The sequence below is a fragment of the Xyrauchen texanus genome, chromosome 24, assembly GCF_025860055.1.
Source record: "Xyrauchen texanus isolate HMW12.3.18 chromosome 24, RBS_HiC_50CHRs, whole genome shotgun sequence".
Taxonomy (NCBI): Eukaryota; Metazoa; Chordata; class Actinopteri; order Cypriniformes; family Catostomidae; genus Xyrauchen; species Xyrauchen texanus.
The window spans coordinates 14,655,902-14,667,971 of NC_068299.1; the positions used below are offsets into that span (position 1 = coordinate 14,655,902).

General features: G+C 37.6%; 1 protein-coding gene across 3 annotated transcripts in view; it reads left to right on the forward strand.

The window, feature by feature from the left end:
• The window catches only part of LOC127617795 (reticulon-1-A-like), a 32,836-nt gene that overhangs the window by 16,151 nt on the left and 4,615 nt on the right, over positions 1-12,070 (forward strand). Inside the window, exons 1-2 of one of the 3 annotated variants that reach the window (XM_052089871.1) lie at positions 8,642-8,692; positions 11,704-11,911. In XM_052089871.1, the coding sequence (XP_051945831.1) occupies positions 8,680-8,692; positions 11,704-11,911 (221 nt within the window). In that variant the 5' untranslated portion in view covers positions 8,642-8,679. Of the gene's footprint in view, positions 1-8,641; positions 8,693-9,188; positions 9,330-11,703; positions 11,912-12,070 lie in introns of those variants that run through there. The other 2 variants (XM_052089872.1, XM_052089870.1) reach the window with 2 other exon arrangements.

Sequence of the window (12,070 nt, forward strand, 5' to 3'; positions counted from 1 at the left end):
GGTATGCATGGCTCTAACAAGATAGAATACAAATAGAGCAGAATTCAAAAAGAATCAAAACAAATCCACACTTGGCCATCATATCTTCTCTCATCCAACACCTCCACGTCGAATGACACCCATCCACACCGCCCCCCAGTGGACTCTGTTTTAACTGTGAGGTTTGGTGAGAGAAGCAGAGGGAAAACAGTTAATTCAGCACTGCGCACGGCAGGCAAATGGTGTTAGGAAAATGAATTTACAACAATCGAACAGTGTTTTTAAAGGTGCTGTAAGCGAGATATCGCACCGGTTTTACAGCTCTAGACTATGTAAACATCAAATGCTTCCTGCCTGTCAATCATTTTGCCTGTTCTCTTAGTGTTGTATTTGCAGCGATATATTGAGGCTTAATGCCAGGTCAATGCCATGTTTTTCATTACAGTTGTCAGTTACTGTTGTGTTTAACCCAACGACCCCTTCTGCTCGGTTTTAGTCTCTACAGTATCTTTGATGTCAAGGGTTTTGGAAAGATGGCACATGGCTAATTCAACGGCTCAGCTCATAAAAATTCCAGAAGGGCAAAATCACTTATAGGACCTTTAATACTCGAGTATCTGGTGCTGATCGAGTACTCTATTACTCGTGCACATCACACTACAAATACATTTTAATTTAATTGAAAATGTTTTTCTTAAGGTTTATACATACAACTAACATTACTTTAACAGTGTTGAGAAAAAAAGATATGCTCCCAACTTAATACAAAGCAATTTTCCAGATTTTTTAAATTATATTTAAAATATTTTCTTTATATTAAATTATATTTAAAACTTTTAATTTCTTCATTTTCTCTATTACAGTGACACTTTACAATGAGGTTCCTTTTGTTAACATTAGTTAACTGCATTTTTTTACATAAATACAATGAACAATACATTTACAGCATTTGTTAATCATGGTTAATTTCAACATTTAGGGTCTGATGAAGGCCTACGTGCCGAAATGCATTGGTTTGTGCTATTCATTTTAAAGTCCAATAAAGTTTATCACTGCAAGTCTTGCTGCATTCCTCTGCTCCATTTTTGTTGTTTCTATCCATGCACTTTATGAGTGGGTAAAGTAGTACCAGATCTACTTCTACAATCATTTAGACATTTACATATATATATTTTAATTTTTTAATTTAATGTGTATATCTTAACAATAACATTAGTCAATTCAATAAACAATGAACAGCTGTGTTTTTATCGTTAACATTAACAAGATAAATGCTGTTTAAAAATTGGCCTATTGTTCATTGTTAGTTTATAATACATAATGCATTAATGGTAACAAATGGAACCCTATTGTAAAGTGTTAACCAAAACCACAAGAAAAAACTATTATTTAATTTAGAAAATAACATGTTGTCTTTATATAATATATCACACTTACTATTTTTCTCACACAGCATAAATTGGACTTTATACATGAAAATATAAAGCTGCCTATATATTTTTATATATAATTATATATCTTTTAAACTTTTAAAACAAGGCTTTGTCAAGCCAACTTGTCTTGCCAACTTTATTAATCTAGTTGTTTTTGTTGTTATTATTATTATCATCATCGATTCTTTGACTTGACTTTTGCTCAGAGGATGCAGTGTTGAGGAGGTCGTTGTCACAGCTGCTGTTTCTCAAAGAGTGTAATTAGAAAAGCCTGCTTATGTCACATGGACTTGATTCAATGTGAGAGACTTTCAGAGACAATGATAGATCTTCTATGGTACAGACTACAGGGGTTGATTGAAGCTGAAATAAAGGGATAATGTCCCTCTAGTGGTGAGTTTTAAGAAATGCCATGTGTATACAAAACTTCACAATAGCACATATAATGGTGTACATTCATCTAAAAGTTACCTTCACAGCTCTTTCAAAATGTGGTATACTACATTTTGTAAATTTTGTACAGCTGTTGCTTATGTAGTAATCCAAAATATGTATTTCTTGAAGACCGATAAATGAAATTGCGATCCTTGATCTGAACATTTATGGTTGATCTTGTTGTAAACAGTATTTTTATATAATCCTCTTGTAAATTGGGGCGGTGCATGTAAATATTATGCAACAAGCATAATTACTTTTTTTTTTTGGTCATTTTGTATGAAGGAACAGCAGCTGAAGTTATTTATGAATTCAATTATTGGTTCCCTCATTTTATAGCCAGGCAACTAGGCCTACAGATAAATTAACAGACAGGTAGAGATGTTGTATAGCAGATTGATGTATATTTTATGTTGTGCATTGCATTTATACACACATGCAGCATACTGAATATACCATGCATTGTCTGGTGAGTGGAACTGAAGGTTCTGGAATGCTGGGAAAAGAAGAGGTCAATGCCTTTTTGAAGCTCTTCTTCAGACAGCCTGCAGAGGGTGATAAAGACTGCAGGTTTATGTAACAGCTCAGCTATTTTTAATTGAAATACTTAATTAAATCCTCACAATCTCTTTGCAGGTCTTTATGTAAAAGAGTGGAGTGTGTTTTTAATGGAGTAATATTAAAACTTTAAAACAATACACGACTGCAATTCTCTCAGTGCATTAAACTGACAGCAATTCTGAGACAATGTGGATCACAGCACAGATCAGCCTGTTTCAGTAGGAACGGGGGAGGCAGGGGGCTTGAGCTATTACCGTGGCAAGCCCATTGAGGGAAGATCCTACAGGAAAAAGAAGAGGAAGCGGATGAAAATGAATAAGCAATGAATGCAATTCACCATACAGATAAACAGCAACAGTAATAACACTGAATTAAAAGGCTGTTCCAAATTTCTTCTATTTTAAAGCAGAACTGCATTGCCTATAATTCCATCTAAGGTTCCCACAGATATTGTGAAGCATCCAAAAATAACTACGCCTACATCATAGACTCCACACTTTTAATGAGACTACAATAACGCCATCCTTAACAGCACTGAGGTCACATGACAAGTGCTTATGTATATGTATAAGCTTTGTGGGGGAGGGAGGAAAGGGTGGGGCCTTTTTGATCTGACTCCTACCATCATGCCCCAGGCTTTGCATATGGTACGATCCGCTCTCTGCGGTTGAGGCTGCAGTGTTTACTGTGTCATCCACCAGCACCTCTCCCTCTCCTTCTCTCATTCCATCCCTCTGTCTGTGTGATTCATTTGTAGTATTTGTGTCTTTATCTCTCTTCTGGCCATTCATGCCACTCGGATGTGTCAGGTAGTGGGTCTCGGGAAGACATAAGATCAGCGAAAGAGAAAAAGGAAGCGCAAAAGCAGTGAGAGAAACGACAGAGGAGGGGAAGACATGGATAAAGGGAAGAAAGAATGTACCTCGAGCAGCTGGAGAGGGCTGGGTACAGACTCTGTGTTTGTGTCTGTGTATTACTGGATTGTAAAGGGATCGCTCAAACCAAAAATGAAAATTCTGTCATTATTTACTCACCCTTATTTTCTTCGAAACCTGTATGACTTTTTCATGTGGAACACAAAGGGAGACGTAAGGTAGAATGTTAGCCTCAGTCACCATTCACTTTTGTTGTATGGAAATAAAAGCGATTGGTGACAGAGGGTAACATTATGCTTAAAATGTATTTAAAATGTTTTTAATTTAAGCAAATAAAGACAGGTAAAAGTCAGACAGGTTTGGAACAACATGTGGGAGAATAAATGTAGCAATATATTCAATATTGTGGAGACCAATTGATTGAGCACTAATCTGAATTTTGGGGGGGGGAGGGGGGGGGCGTGCCCTCTTGCGTATTGCATAAAGTCCTAGTGTCCCTTCGGTCTCTGAACTGGTGGGACGAGGAGAGGAGAGGAGAGGGGAGGCAGCTGTTTTGGGATGTGGGTTGTCTGTTTTGGAGTAATGCTAATATGCTACACCTGCTTTTTCACTAGATAGGCTCGGATTGTCAGAGTTTAGGCTGTTTTTATGTTGAATCAAAGATGCAGCAGTGCTGGATGAGGCAGTCTCCATAGCAACCAGGTCACACCCATCCTGATTACATCATTCTCTTCAACAGGCATCCATTATACCTGGTAAAAAGCAAATCCAGCAACACTCATGGAATGGAGAAAAATAAAGAAATATAAAGGTTATTAACTTTTAATAAGTTTTATTTCCTTATTTTTCTCTATTCCTTGAGTATTGCTGGATTTGCTTTTTACCAGGTATAATGGATGCCTGTTGAAGATGCCTGATGGATGCTCTTTTTCCACACACCTTGCTGGTTTTGTGATGTTACACCAGAACAACTCTACAACCTCCATTAAACATAGGAAGAATAAGTGAAAGGAAGGGCAGATTACAAAAAGGGAAAGAGAAAAGGACCGAAAGGATCATTTTAAAAGAGAAAGAAAACAGAAGGAGAGAAAGGCTGTTCTATGGGCTGTTCCTTTAGAATAACAGAAACATTGGAAATGTCCACCCAGAAAAAGGGGTTTAGGAGGGAGTGCAGACATACCGTATCTATAGAAACTGCATTGTGTATTTGAACTCTGTTTTTGTATGGTTGTGTTTTCATCAAAAACTGCTATCTGTAACTACATTTACTGATTCTGCCCATGCGATACTCCACTATATTTATGTGAAAACTTTCCCAATATTTGCTAAGGTTTTCTAATTGGTTTCTAGGGTGTTGCTAGAGTGTTCTGTGTGGTTGGCTCCTGGCCCAATAATAAAAGAGCCCATATCAAAATCTCAGTGATATTCTGACCCCTATGATGCCCATTTTCAATGCAAGCCTGTGGGATTTTTTTGATTGTTTGTCTTTTTTGTCACCCGGTTTCTTTCTATTCTGCTGTATTTGCTGACATCACTAATTCCACGCAGGAAAGGAAAACATCACTGTGAAGTCATTTCTAATTGTATTTTTATTTTTTTGATGATTCATATCAAACTCTAGACCCCTCTGGTTCTGTCTTACTCTGAATGCTTTGTCATGCACACACAGAGACATGCACAAACCAACACACACACACATGTTGTGTTTCCATGTTTTATGGGGACTTTCCATAGACATAATGGTTTTTATACTGTACAAACTTTATATTCTATCCCCTAAACCTAACCCTACCCCTAAACCTAACCCTCACAGAAAACTTTCTGCATTTTTACATTTTCAAAAAACATAATTTAGTATAATTTATATGCTGTTTTCCTCATGGGGACCGACAAAATGTCCCCACAAGGTCAAAAATTTCGGGTTTTACCATCCTTATAAATACACGCTCACACACACACACACACACACACACACACACACACACACACACATATATATAAAACATTCAGTGCTGCCACTCACTAACAGGCCTAAGGCCAAAGTGCCATTGTAACAGACCTATACAAATTTGCCTTTATTGATATACAGTTGAAGTCAGGTTTACATACACTTCGGTTGAATTCATTAAAACTTATTTTTTAACTACTTCACATATTTAATATTAGCAAACTATAGTTTTGGCAAGTCATTTAGGACATCTACTTTGTGCACAACACGAGTACATTTCCAACAATTGTTTACAGAGAGATTGTTTCTTTTGTAATTGACTGTATCACAATTCCAGTGGGTCAGAAGTTTACATACAGTTAACTGCGCCTTTAAGCAGCTTGAAAAATTCCAGAAAATTATGTTAAGCCTTTAGACAATTTGCCAATTAGCTTCTGATTGGAGGTGTACCTGTGGATGTATTTTAAGGCATACCTTCAAACTCAGTGCCTCTCTGCTTGACATCACAGGAAAATTTAAAGAAATCACCCAAAAAATGTTTGGACCTCCACAAATCAGGTTCATCCTTGAGAGCAATTTCCAAATGCCTGAAGGTACCACGCTCATCTGTACTGTACAAACAATAGTACGCAAGTAAACACCATGGGACCATGCAGCCATCATACTACTCAGGAAAGAGATGCATTCTGTCAAGAATGCTGGTATAAAAAGTGCAAATCAATCCCAGAACAACAGAAAAGGACCTTGTTAAGATGCTTGAGGAAACAAGGAAGAGAAGTATTTATATCCACAGTTAAATGAGTCCTTTATCGACATAACCTGAAAGGCTGCTCAGCAACGAGGAAGCCACTGCTCCAAAACCACCATAAAAAAGCCAGACTACAATTTGCAAGTGCAAATGGGGACAAAGATCATACTTTTTGGAGAAATTTCCTCTGGTCTAATGAAACAAAAATGTAACTGTTTGGCCATAATGACCATTGTTATGTCCGGAGGTAAAAGGGTAAGGCTCGCAAGCCGAAGAACACCATCTCAACCGTGAATCGTGGAGGTGGCAGCATCATGTTGTGGGGTGCATTGCTGCAGGACTGGTTAACTTCACAAAATAGATGGCATCATGAGGAAGGAAAATTATGTGGATATATTGAAGCAACATCTCAAGACATCAGGAAGTTAAAGCTCTGTCGCAAATGGGTCTTACAAATGGTCAGTAACACTAAGCATACCTCCAAATATGTGACACAAACAAAGTCAAGGTATTGAGTGTCCATCACAAAGCCCTGACCAAAATTTTTGGGCAGAACTGAAAAAGCATGTGCGAGCAAGGAGGCCTACAAACCTGACTCGGTTACACCAATTCTGTCTGGAAGAATGGGCCAAAATTTCTGCAACTTATTGTGAGAAGCTTGTGGAAGGCTACCTAAAAGGTTTGACCAAAGTTAAACAATTTGAAGGCAATGCTACCAAATACTAACAAAGTGTATGTAAATCTTCTGACCCACTGGGAATGTGATGAAAGAAATAAAAGCTGATATAGTAATTCTCTCTACTATTATTCTGACATTTCACATTCTAAAAATGAAGTAGTAATCCTACCACGAATTTAAATGTAATTGTCTAAGGTGTATGTCAAATTCTGACATCAACTTAATAAATGCACATACTATTCTGAGTTTTTAACATTTTCATATTCTTCCATTGAAAGTGATTTACAGCACAGTAATTGCAGGGACAGCTCCCTCTGGAGCAATCTGGGTTGTAATATCGGTAACTTTCCAGTTGCTGCATGAGAAACCTATTTTTGAGATTTTTATGTCAGAAACCCAGATTATTAACTAATACGCCACCACCAACCCTAATTAAAACTTGCACTAGCACAATAATGTGACAGCAGCAACATTGATTTGGCTACACTGAGAGTGACAACTGAGCTATTGCTAATGCCACCAGTTTCTCAAATACTGTTGTTTTAACTAAACATATTGCATGTAATCTTTAATGCAAAATTGTTTATTTAACCATTTTGATTGAAATTGATCCTGTCCCAATATAGGCCTTCACAAGTAGGTTAATAATACACAGAGTAAACTATCCGTTAGCATGTCCTATTATCTCAATGGCAGGTGCTTTGCATAAGAACACGCCCAGTCCCAAGCCCTTCACTAGCGACAATCCCGAATTGTGACAGAATAAATATACATTTACATTTACATTTATTCATTTGGCAGATGTATCCAAAGCGACTTACAAAAGAGGAAAACATAAGCGAATCATCTTAATGAGACAGTGGTACAAAAAGTGCCATACTACAAAGTTTTACAAAACAGATTTAAGTGCAACAAGAATTGTAAATATATATATATATTTATTTTGTTATTTATTTTATTTTTTTAGTGACTGGTTAAGTGCTTTTGGAAAAGATGTGTTTTTAGCCGTTTTTTGAAGATAGAGAGTGAGTTAGCTTCACGGATTGAGTTGGGAAGGTCATTCCACCACCGTGGTATGATGAAACTGAATGTCCGGGAAAGTGTTTTGGTGCCTCTTTGTTTTGGTATGACAAGGCGATGTTCCTTAGCCGACCGCAGGCTTCTGGTGGGAACGTAGCTCTGCATAAATGTTTTTAGGTATGCTGGAGCAGACCTAGTGACTGTTTTGTATGCCAGCATCAGGGCCTTGAATTTACTACGTAAATCCATTTCACACTAAAAAAATTGCTCAAAAATGTGCACTGGAAAACATCTACTACAATATAATGAAATGTTGTATTTTGTCAGAATACACAGCTACAATGTCCGTCAATGGAGAACAATGCTTTTTTTTAGGTCCAGATGGTGTAGTTACGGCATCTACCAGTAGGGGCTAACTGGACCATGCTAACTAGACAAACCTGGGCTTGACCACTTGGGCCATCCCCATGGTGATGTCCTTTCACTCAGGATATGAAAGGCTGGGTATAATGTTGGCATGGCTGCCAGGCTGAATGTGGATCTCTGATGCTATAATTACAATCCGACATTTAAACACTATCACACACACTCATACACAATTACACACACCTTCTTATTTTAAGCTGGCTCCCTAAGCAATGTGTGTAAAGGAAACTGGAACACTGTATCTATAGCAACTGCTGCTGCCCCCATTATTTCTCTTCTCAAACACACACACACACACTCATCATCACATAGGACATATGAAAGATGGTGAATTAATTACCCTCTGTGAATGGGTTACACATAGTAGTGTATGACAAGGATTGTGTTTTTGCGCTTTTGCCTCAGTCTGTTCCATTTTTCACCCAGTATGCTTAAGCCTGTGTGTGTGTGTGTGTGCGCGCGTTCCTGATTAGCCAATGGTAGTATGAGTCGGTCCCCCTCCCTCTTACTCTCTTTCTCCTTTTGTGTGTTCCCACTCACTGTCTCTCTCTCTCTTTTTCTTGCTGTCTGCAGTCATGGGTGGTTCAGGTCTGTGTCCCTCTCTCTCTTGATATTAGTATTCTGTTGATATTAGTGTTTTGGCATCAAAAATAAAAGATCTCTTAGGAACAGTTGTTTTGTACGCTTGTAATGAGTTAATTTGTGATGTCAAGGGATAGGTCAATTCTGTGTTCTGTAGAGTCTAGAGTCAACAGTGTTACTTTACTTCAGTCTACATTCAATAAATAAAGCAATATGACAGTTGTATGTGAGGAGTGCGAATGCTGCTGTTTTTTAGTTTTAATGTGTTTAATGGAACCTGTATGAGTTCAGACTGTAGGATTTATCAGAGCAGGCGAATTTGTCACCATTGAAGGGTTTTGTTTTATGTTTTTGTTAAAGTCAAGTGTTTTTTCTCTGGTGTTTTTATTATTGATGTGACTCAATCAGAATGATGAATAATTGATGATAGTGTATGTCATTTTTAAAGAGCTGATGAGTCTGTACTTGCTGCTGCCTACATCCTGGATTTGGTTTCGAGCAAAAATCCCAGATAAAAATGGCCGATATTTCTGCCCTCCTCTAAGCTCTGGCAGGCTAAATTTAGCCCCTTAGGACCGATGGGAGAATCTCACAGGGGACTGCAGATGTCGTGCACACACCAGAGTGTGACAGACCAGCTTCAGTGAGTGTGTGCTTAACAGTTTTTCCAAAGCAGCTACTGAAGGTGTCAAGATATAGGTGTAAAATAAAAATACGACAGCAAAAATAAGCTCTCGGTTGACGCAGAGACTACAAAGATGATTCAGACTTCTGAATCTGTTGGTTCTCATGGCAACAAGTGAATAATTCTACTTGTGTCATCTTTGTGATATTTCATCAGAGTTGGTGAACATTTTTATTGATGTGCATGTAAACTCACCCAGTGATGAGTTACAAAATTATAAATTCTTATTGAAAAGAGGGATAGTAAATGATTTAGCTTTTGTTGAAAGGGTGATGGTGTTGGTGAATCCATATAGCTTTTGATTCTGCTGTGGATCATTAATGTCTTGGGAAGTGTAAAGAAGTCATAATGTTATATTCCATTTCTGGGATCTTTAGAGAGTTTCAGGTTTAGATTAGGGTCTATGGAGTTTCTCTAAGAGCAACTTTAGATTTGTTTATTAACTAATTTATTTTTTGTTGAGTGAGAGACCAAGGCCCTGTCTTGGGGTTATCTCGAGTTTTGTAAGATGTATGTCTGGTGGGATGTATCCTTGTTCTGTAAAGAAATAGGTTGCCGTTTTGAACCCAGCAAGGGGCGTTGCTTGAGTTAACACCATTCTGCCCTTGAGCAAGACACTTCAGGGGATTGTCCCTGTAACTTAATATGGTACTATTCTATGGCGATGTCATGTCAAAATCATGGAAACGAATTCCACCACCGTAGTCATGTGGCAATAAATTAAGATTCTATTGAATTCTATTTTGTCTTACCATACAACATTGTTGCAACCATATGCACATAGGTAGGGTTTCATCTCTTACTAGTGCCAGAATAGACCTTATTCACAGTAGCACCATCTTTTATTTTTAACGTGGATGAAAATGAGGCTGTGCGGGATAGACTTACAAATTTTTAAATGTCACACATGGTATAAAGCTGTATGAAGCTCCTAGATCCCATCTGATTTTCCACAACTCATGTAAGAAAGTTTGAAAGATATTTTTTCAATGTTTTGTCCATGGAACATTTCAAAAGCACTTGAAACTGCAGTACAGCCCATTGAAGAGTCTGTATGTCTATCCCTCACAGCCTTGTTGTCGTCCTTGTTAAAAATCAAAGATGGCACTGCTGTGAATAAGGTCTGTACGACACATTCCACTTAATGTCAAACTAAATCTGCAGTCTCAGAATGAGTAGGTCTTTTATCACAATGGGCTAAAAAACCTTAAAGAAATATTCTTGGTTCAATACAAATTAAGCTCAATCGAGAGCATTTGTGGCATAATGATGATTGCCACAAAATGTATTTCTTCTCGTCCATCTTCACCGTTTCTTTAGGAAAAAGCTAAAATCAAACTTAAAGTGAGGCATTTGCAATGAAAGTGAATGGGGCCAATTATGGAGGGTGTAAAGGAAGAAATGTGAAGCTTATAATTTTATAAAAGCACTTACAATCATTCTTCTGTTTAATCTGCATTATTTGAGCAATACAATTTTATAAATTCTTGCTGTTGTAGTGTTTACAGCATTATGTCATCATGGCAAATATTATAAAAGATTTTTACACACAAAAAAAGGTTAGTAAGTGATTTTATAACACTAAAATCCTGTTAACACACTTCTTTTTTTTTCAACAAAATTTTGTGGTAATCAATAATAAACCACAAATGCTGTCAATTGAGCTTAATTTGTACTGAACCTGTAATATCACTTTAAATGCATTTGTTACACTAATGGCACAAGGCTCACTGTATGTTTATGTTCACTGGCCATTATGTTACAACACTTCTGATAACGTGACTACTGGCTAGATTTGCTTGAAGTTTATGTTTAGATAAATTGACGGCAGGTGCTGAGAGGAAGACAGGTGGGTACAGACAGCCAAAAGATTAGACATTTCCCCCCTATAAATAAGTTTTACACACACATGGGAGTGTAATATTAATAGCCATTAGAAGCAATGCTATAACTAATAATGGATGATTATACTTATTATTTAACTAGATTACTATCTGCGTGACACAAACACTAAACTGCAGAACATGTTAAATGCTTGGGACTCAACATTCCAAAACTGCCTATAATTTGAGATGTCTACAGTATATAAATTGTTTGAACACAATGATTTACAAAGCAGGATTCCTGAGTTAAACAACAGGGCTTACAACCTGTTAGCATGTGTTTGTTTATGTCGACATGATACTGTAAATGTGAATAGTTGTGTGGATGTTGACCAACCAGGCACATGCTGAAATGTGAGATTAATACTGTTCTAGCGGGGTTCACCCAAAAAAGACCATTCACCATTCTAATCCCTTTTTATAAATTATTTTCCTCTCTATCTCTTCAGTGGTAGATCTGTTGCACTGGCGGGATCTGAAGCAGTCTGGACTAGTGTTCGGCAGCATGTTGCTGCTGCTGTTCTCTTTAACCCAGTTCAGCGTGGTGAGCGTGGTAGCATATCTTGCTCTGGCTGTCCTCTCTGCCACCATCAGCTTCCGAGTCTACAAATCAGTCCTGCAAGCAGTGCAGAAAACCGATGAGGGACATCCCTTCAAGTTAGTCAAACCCTCCATTTGTGTCTGTTGGTGTGAAAACGTATTCCACATTTGAGATATGAGCAGTGTTGGGGCAGGCACTTTTGAAATGTTAGCTTCCTATGGAACATTTTTTTTACATTTAAAAGGACTACATTCAAGATACTCTTTTGAAAATGT